The sequence below is a fragment of the Mucor mucedo genome (assembly GCF_025094135.1).
Source record: "Mucor mucedo strain NRRL 3635 chromosome Unknown EV154scaffold_105, whole genome shotgun sequence".
Taxonomy (NCBI): Eukaryota; Fungi; Mucoromycota; class Mucoromycetes; order Mucorales; family Mucoraceae; genus Mucor; species Mucor mucedo.
Window position 1 is genome coordinate 24,771 of NW_026252389.1, and position 9,214 is coordinate 33,984.

At 36.5% G+C, this 9,214-nt stretch overlaps 1 protein-coding gene across 1 annotated transcript; it reads left to right on the forward strand.

Moving 5' to 3' along the window:
* Nucleotides 1-1,801: 1,801 nt before the first annotated feature.
* On the forward strand, nt 1,802-3,373 carry EV154DRAFT_520879 (uncharacterized protein). The gene has a single exon (XM_051602856.1). The coding sequence runs from the start codon at nt 2,037-2,039 to the stop codon at nt 3,306-3,308; it is 1,272 nt and encodes a 423-aa protein (XP_051453900.1). The 5' UTR covers nt 1,802-2,036; the 3' UTR covers nt 3,309-3,373.
* The last annotated feature ends 5,841 nt before the right edge of the window (nt 3,374-9,214 follow it).

Here is a 9,214-nt window from a genome sequence, read left to right on the forward strand (position 1 = left end):
TATATTGAACAACTTCCCCTGGTAGTTGTGTTGAGTCAACCTTTCTGGTCTTGTAATAAATCTATACTCAGTTTCCCGCCTTACATTAAATGAATTCTACTCGTTAAAACTGACTTCTAATAACTTCGCCCTGAATCAACCGATCTGGGACACTCTTATTGTTCTGTTTAAAATACAGAATTCCAGTAAGATATTGTGTAACGGCGGCTAGTTAAAGGATGCATAAGGTTTTTGTGTTTAATTGGCTGTGGTAGAACATGTAGTTATGTCTGATCATTTATCCATTCTGTTAATTATTTTTATCTAAGACATGGGTAAATATGTGATCCTAAATATAGAACATCTTATCAATGTTTGTATATTTAGTTGTAGAAAATAGGCATCCAAATATTCCATGCACTACTTCTCTTATACACTTACAGTCATATAAGTTGTGTTTATCAATATATAAGTAAATGAACCATTTATACAAACAGCTGTTCTATTCTCTCTATGGGTAGCTAATCCATTGAGAGAACTATTAATATTAAGTTTCTCTTTCTTATATTTCTTGATTTGATCGGAGAAGCTTCTCTTCCCGATAGGTGATATCGTAACTCAGTGGTATAGAATTGTATATCCAACTGTCATTCGTATATTGATTTTAAGCCAATCATGCAATCTTTTTATATAGAAATATGTACTTATAGTAGGAGTCGTTGTGTAGCAGTATACAGGTGTATGCTGTTACCCAATACTAAAGGATGTTTTTATTCCATGTTTTTATTTTATTCCATTTATTTGTTTATTCTCAAATAAATCATACCCAAATACGACATAGCCAACAGCTATTGATATGCCATGTTTTCAATTTGATCAGGTCGAGTATATCTTGCTGCTGATACATTTCCATTACTACTGGACGATGCACTATAGGAAGTTCTCGTGGTTTGAAAAGTTTCAACAGCAGTTTGTTCATCTTCTGACTGGGATGTCCATTAATTTCATGGTTTATATCAACTGCAATATCTCCTGATAATGAGTACATTCTGAAATCTTTTTCATTCCTGCTGTTAGTAACATCAGACTGGTCGTGATCATCCGCACCATCTTCATCATTGTTTTCTTGATTCATAGCATCTCGAGCAAATTTTTCAAGCGCATCTTCATCAAGAACACTAAATTCTCAATGCCGTAATAGCAACACTTCGAAATTTTCTTTGTAAAAAGAAACAACGTCAATTCCATCCAATTCTTTTTTCTGATGTCTCCAAGGGTGATACAACATAAGCATATGATAAGCGAATGTATATCCATCTTTCATGGAATCGGGTTTGTAAAATCTGATAATTCTCGATCGTTTTATTTTTCCTATAAACCCCATTTATTTCTCGAGATCTATCCAGGTATTGCTGCCACCATCTTCTCGCTCTTCTTCGTCGGCAGTATTATCTTCTTGATCGTCATTTTGCAAATCAGGGTCACAGTGTATAGCTCTTTTACTCGATTTGGGCCTTTTTTTAGAATATGAGTAGTAAGCAGTAAACTGAGCAAGGTTGGTTTCTTCGAAAGTATCTGGTCTATTTTGATAATAATCCAATAAGCCAGACAAATATATGTCTTCGGAGTCAGGATTGACTCTAAGCAAATCAGCTTTAGGTTTTAACATTCGACATCTGTTTTCTTCTTTTCCGGTAGGAATATGCACCGTTGAGCGGCTAGTTTCACTCATTCGAAGTTGTAGTAGATAATATGAAGCTTCTTGTGATGATACTTCGCAAAAATTATAATATTTCGATGTTAATGAACTCAATACACTGAGCTTTCTTTCGCTTAAAGAATTTTTACAAAAGGTATTTCCATCCAAAATCTTGTTCGCATCCATCCGTTATCAAATCTTTGTCTATCCGTTCAAATGTTTTGTGCATTCGATTCGTCTCCTTCTGCTCCATCTTTTTGAATTAATACGCTTTCTTGCATCTCTTTGATCTCGTCTTCAATTTCGACATTCAACACATTTGTGAAAAGATTTTCGTATAACTCCCGATCATTAAACTATGTCAATTTCACCAGAGTTTACCTGGGCAGATATTGCAGCTGTTGGGAACGCCAAGAAGGTTCTTCTTCCCATACATGTCTCTGATGAGACTGATTCTGAATACAAGCGTGAAACTACCATTATTTACGAAGATGAATGTCTAGAGGCTCTCATCTTAACACAACAAGCGATGTCCATCGTAAAACAAATGTTGACTGATGGATCTGTTTTGTTTTCTTTCCCCGCGACCGTATTCAAGCATCGTGTCGAGGCTTACGAGGCCATTGAATCCCAATGTGGTCCTCTACACGGCGTTAGACCCATTAGTTATTATGGGGTTCCTTCTGACAGTAAAATGTTGTTGGAGGTTAAGTTTCTGGATGATGGTAGCACTATGAAGGCTATCACCAGTGGTGTCTCTGTTCAAGACAAGATTTTTAAAGCTTTTCGAACAAATTTTTCCGACAAAAATACTCTCGTACACGTCAAGTTCTCGATTTTATATATCCCAGATCAAGAAAACTTTCTGGAAGATTTTTTAGCATCTCTAGTGTATTATGGACAAGTATTACAAATCAAGGAGTATTCCTGTGGTCGTTACTTTGAGGGTCAGATGTCCGTCATTCTGAACACTGCGGTAGGCTACACGGATGAAGATGATGAATATCACGCTAGTGTACCTTTGTCAAACAGCTTGTATCTATCCGAATGGGACTGTTTTGCTACTGCCACCTTTAAAGGTGCTCCTTCTGTGTGTCATTGGTGCCATGTTGCTGGTCATATTCGTTCCAAATGCCCGGAATTAGCGAAGACCAAATGTTTTGTATGTCATAGTCATGGTCACACAGCCAAGTTTTGTAAGAGGGGAAAACGTTCCGTTGTTAGGCAGCCTGTTTCCGCTGAAGTATCCCAAGATATTGACTTGGATTCAACTGATTGTCTTGATGCCAATATTGTGTCCGACTCAGACACTGATATTTCTGATGTATCTACATCGCCCAAGATTGTTTCCCGTGGTTCCGAGGCTTCCAATTTTGCAACTACTGTTGCTAGTGTGTCTGGAGAGGTGGACCATGTAATGGATACCACCACTCTTCCTTCTTCAAACGCAGAATTGGTTGGTAGAACTGGTGGGACCGATAAAGATCTTAGTCCGCAACGTTCTGCTTTAGGTAAACATCCTGCCTCTAAACAGAGCGTGAAAGGGACGTTTCCCAAATTGGTGGCTCGAACACCCCCTACTCTAAAAGGTCATAATTTGTTTACGAAGACTAAGGTTGTTAAAAAATAACCATTTTAATTTCCCCTTTCGTTTTACGTATAATTCACGTATTGCTAAATAAACTTACTGTTCATACAAAAAAAAAAATGATCTCAATACACTTTTTATGGGACCGGGTTTGTTGACGCTTTCAGCTAAAACTGTCAAGTACTTTTGTCATCTCCTTGTTTAATTTGTTGATGTAGTCAACGATGTTCCTACAACAGGCCTAAGGATCCAAAATGCACTGGATATCCATATTTGCTTGATGCATGTCAAGTATGATAGAATTGTAATTGTTTATAAAAACTTCGCTGAAGCTTCGTTTTAACAACACTTTAGTGCATGGCAATAATGATCTGATAGCAAGAATATAGTTTTCATAGTTGATGTCGAAGAGAATAAGAAAATCATCAAATGATAAACCGTTCTCCATGGTCGATAATGTTTCGGCTTGTTCGGATAATAGTTTTTTTATAGATTTACCTAATTCTATATGCTGTCCACTTTTTTCTACTTTTTCAGCAGTTGGCTTTTCAGGTAATTCGGATAATGTAGTCAATATTTGTGTTTCTTTCATCGGAAAAAAAGGAATATTAAATCTACAGATTTTTTTTCCATTTCTCTTAAAAGACTTTTTGAAACAGGTAAGTGTATGTTTATGTGTCTGTCGTAATTTCACCAAATTTGTTAATCCAGGATAATTGTTTTCGGCTGGATTCAGTGTACAAGTAACCATCTTATCAATAAATTCCCCGACAATATCTTCATTTGATCCATCAAAGACAGGAGCATTCGACAGCCATACCAACATATGTACATGAGGGCTGCCTCGATGTTGAAACTCTATACGATAATAATAATTATCTACTGAATGATTTCCAAATGGTCCATATGGAGGTTTCCATGTTGATTTGAGATGACGGAAACGTCTATCAAAATACCAAGCACATGTTGGAGCATCAGCTTGTATAAGTCTAGCAATATCATCACTCGACAGAGCTGCTGCTTCTTCTTCTATAATGTCATGCTTGTCAACCAGTTGTTTAAGGATCACAATCAATTCTAGCCACTTGGTCTCTGCAGCTGACAGTGTTACAAACAATGTTGGGATTCCGAGTTGTCTAATCATGGCCATAACATTACATTTTTCGATTTTCCAGTAGGCTGGTGAGCTTCAAACACCACTAAAAACATTGAAAGCCTCATCCTTTTTGATTTTGTTTTGAACAATATCGTCTTGTAGAACCTGATTTGCTTTTAATAAATTATTAGTCGGTCGGCTTTTACGCATTATTGTTGACACACCTCCAACTGAACTTAGCAGTAATCTTTTTTTATCCATATAAAACAGGTAGTCTGGACGTACTGCACGACGATCAGCACTTGTTATGAGGGATTTTGTTAGACAAGCATACGATAAAGGTTTTTCATTGTGAGTAGGTGTTAATATTTGACTAGAAAATATTTGCGGGAAAGCCAAAAAATCTGTATCTTCGTCCATTAGCAATGATAATGCAGTTGATTTCTCTCCTGGCGCCATCTTTAAACCACCCTCATTTCCATCTGGTACTTCATCACCTGAAAATAAGGTTTTACTACCACCAATGGGTATGTCATCCTCGAATATACCATTATCGTCTCCAACGCTATTATCATCATCTTCATAATCTTCAAATTCAAAACTACCGCGATTTAAACGTGCATGACTACTGAACCAGCTGTCATCAATAGTGACATTAAACTTCTGATATGCAGGTTGTGATTTCAAATAATGGATAGACTCCCATACATATCTGGGATTAACATTTCTCTCCATATAATTATGAACATCCGACATTTTTCTTGCTAATCTAGCTGGGATAATATTTGTATCGCTCAAAGGACGAGGTAAAGATGATACTGATGTGTCAACTGCCACAGGGATATTGTTAATAGCCCCTTTGCTTTTAAACTGACCCCTTACACCAGCAATAGTCCATACTGACATAAAGACGTGCCTTGCTGCAACAAGTCGCTCTTCGATTCGATTTAATTTTGTAATAGCACGGGGTAATTCCTTTAATTCAAATCCATTTGCTGTACATAATCTGGGCCGTTTTAAGTCTCTGATGTCAAGAAAACACGTGTTACAAAATAGCCCCTCTAATTCTAATTCGTCCATATCAGCTTCCACAACGGATGATCCTAATGAGCCAAATACATATTTAACAAAATTAAGTGAAGCTCCCTTAACAAAAATAACGCCTGCTTTTAATTTTTTTGACTGAGAAGGAAACCATGTTCCGTTGCAACAAGGACAAATACATGTTGGCCCTTCTTTTATTAATTTTTGATACTGGGATCAAAATATCGTTAAATGCACTCTACAATAAATTTCTCGTGTTAGCATAAAATGTGAAAGTTTAAAATAGTATTTACCTGGCCTGTATCTTCTTCAATTGCCTCGTCTTCATCGACCTCTTCTTGTTCTTCCAGCAATTCCTCCATCCCTTCGCTCTGTGTCATGCATTTACTCGCCCTGTTCATTGTCTGCATAACCTAACCATGATCGCAAACTCCTTGTCAAACCTTGTTCTAGAAATTAATATCAGCGTCTCTTGTCCGCTACCAAACTCCCTGTAAAATCTTGTACCAAAAATGATATCAGTATATCTTGCCCGCCACCGAACTCCTTGTAAAACATATCATTAATCTGCCTCTCCATATTACTCCCGCTTCCTTTCTGACTCAACCCTAGTAAACCTTTTCCCGATTATCTTTTACTTTTATTCCTAATCCAGTTTTCCCGCCCGTGTTAAACCATAACTATTCCCCGAACCCTCATATTAATCAATGTCAACTAAATCCAGCCTGTTAATACTCGTGAAATCTCTATTACATTACTCACCCTTGTCAGTAATCTACTCATGAATTTGTTCTGTAAAGTCCCTGGTTAATCTATAATTTAAACCCACCGTAGTTTCTCCCATCACCTTAAGTCGAAAAGAACTGACAAAACTATTAAAATTTATTGAACTGAAAACACTGGAAGGGGGGTAGTTTAAGTAAAATTTACACTGACAATATTAATGAATTTCAATGCTATTCTCATCACATTCAGTTCAATGCGTTAACTTATTTAAACAGACAGAATTTATTGTATTCAGTTCATAGATTTCAACGTATTTTTAATATTATTCAAATCATTTATTCATTCAAATTTTTTTGGGGTAAAATGATACTTTTTTATTATTATTATTTTTGTCGAAATACTTTATTCAAATCACAATGATGAACAACAAAGCTGAATTTACTCAGTACCTTAAATACTATTTAGCACTAAGATTCCTACTATACATGATGCTTACCTTCTTAATTCTGGTTTTTCCAAAAAAAAAACTAATTGTCATTACCCGTACTCTCCTGTATAAAACATATTATTAAAAGATACATTAACTAAATCAATATTTGCTTAATACCTGTTGTTGCTCTTGTTGATCATTCTCTTGCTCTTCAGTTTCTGTTGATGAGCTACATAATTACAATGCATTAGTTACGTATTTAAAACATGTATTAGGACATTATACCTCATGTATTTCTCCTTGTTCTGGTAACACCTTTTAACTAGATATAACGCGACCCAATCCTCTTCGCAAAGTGATAAATCCACGTCCATTTCTAATACTCTTGCGTTTAGAATATCAATGATCTCTCGACGATAACATGGTAAAACTTGACTCCACGACGGAGGATGGTTTTTGTAAGTAACGCTTATGAGTGACTTCACCCTATAATATGCACAGCTTCTTATGGTTTCATAAATATGAGCAGTATCTTGTACGTCCGGGTTCAGTAGGGATAGAGCTTGCAATATGTCACGTTTTAACAATTTACGTTTTTTCAACTTTCCATCTGGCCCTGTCACTGTTGGTACTGGTATTTTACTTCGGCTTTCCCTTGCTGTCGCATTACTGGTTAAGTTGTCAGTTTCATGATTACTAGTCATCTGTTTTTGCATGGCTTCCAATCCATTTGTGTTTTGGCGCAACATCTCCTGAATCTGACAAAAATCTTGTTGCAAAGCGATTACCATCTCATTATTCTTGACCAATATGTTTTCCAACGAGCTTATCTTTTCTAAGACTTCCGAATCTTTGGATTTTTTGGGTGGCATCTCTTTTTTTTTTGGAACACGAAATAAGAGGTTTTATAAATCAAACAAAAAAAAATTTTTTTTAACCTAATGTGACTGCTAAATCTTGTTGGCGGATCACCTTAAGTTTTACATTCATAAAATAAAATACGTTTCACTTCATTCCCAAGTTGTCAATGCCATTTGAATGTAAAATCTGCTATAAACAAGTGCGGGACGAAAACCGTGCAGTTCATTTCCGTGAACATGAAAAAAAAAGAAGCGAGGAAGAAATAAATATTATACATAGCCGCATCAAGGCTGGGCGTTTGAAGCGAAAGCGAGTGTCTTCTGAAAGTGTTCACCAGTCTGGGGAAGCATCCGTGACAATCACGACGACACCAACGCCAGCAACAAAAACAACAACAACAACAACAGCATTACCAACAAAAAAACCAACAACAATTACATCGGCAGAAATAACAGGGCAATGCATAAGTAGAACAGTAACAGAAGAAACATTATCCGCAGCACCACAAACTGTAAACCAAGAGAATAACGGAATTGATACCTTGCAATCCTTTGACTTTGATGATAGCAATTTTGAGGCTAATGAGAATCAAGAGGAAGGAGGATATGAAGAAGAATTAGTCTATTTGTATTCAGATAGTACAACTTTCACGGTTACAGACCCTAAAAGAAATCGTCTTGGTGTTGACCAAAAGAATCATGAACTTTACAAAATTTTTGAAGACGATAATATTAAACAGGGCACAATTGACAAAATTATTGCTTGGTACAATAATCAAAAGAGCAAAGGTAAGCAGAAATTGTAAAGCAAAATTGGACACTTCTCTTATAGCTTTTTTAACAGATCAGACCCCTCTTCTTTCGTACAAATCGTACAAAACAAAGGTCAAGCATGATGCACCATTCCGACCATTAGATCTTGAAACGTGTATAAACGCTTGCTACGTATTTCCGGATAAAAGTGAACTCGTGTGTCCTGAGTGCCATGAGCAAAGGTACACATTATACAATTCCACTTCTAAGCCAAGACGAACCACAAAGCAGCTGCGGATTGCACCTCAATTGGCGTCGTTGTTCACCAACTCAGATTTTCTAAAACAGTGCGAGAAACCTATCACCAGTATCATCAAAGGATCCTATATAAATCAGCTTCAGGAACAAGGCCTTTTCCAAGGAAAATATGATATTGCCTTGATCTTATTCAATGATGGTTTCCAGACACTGAACAAAGGAGGCGTAAAATTAAATACAATTCATCTTCAAATTTTAAATCTTCCAGAGACTGAGAGGTAATTGGATAGATCTACAAATTTTGTGTCTCTAACTGATAAAGACTTAAAATAGAGTTAAAAAGGAGAATATCATTGACATTGGATTTGCTCCAAAGACAAGCAACCTCACAAGCTATTTACGTTTTGCAGTCGCGGAATTAGAAGAATTAGCTATCAGAGGCATGACGGTTCACGTTAATGAGACTACATACAATCTCAAAGTATATCTTCTTGGGTCCTTTGGAGATATTCCATCAGTAGCAGAAGTAAACTATCTAAGTGGACACTCGTCATACTGGCCATGCCGGTTTTGTACTATAAAGTCCACTCGAATGAAGTATCGCATGTGTTTTGGAACCCCCGCAAATAAGACTGAAGAGCCACTTAGACTTCGAACGATTGATGAATATAAACAAGGTGATCCAAATCGTGGAATCAAGCAGCCATCTATTTTTGGAAGATTGCCATCATTTCAAAGCATTTATTTTCTGGGAATCGATGAATTTCATTTATTTGGATTG

Coding starts and splice junctions, on each gene's coding strand:
- EV154DRAFT_520879 (XM_051602856.1), top strand. CDS start 2,037: ATGTCAATTTCACCAGAGTTTACCTGGGCAGATATTGCAGCTGTTGGG.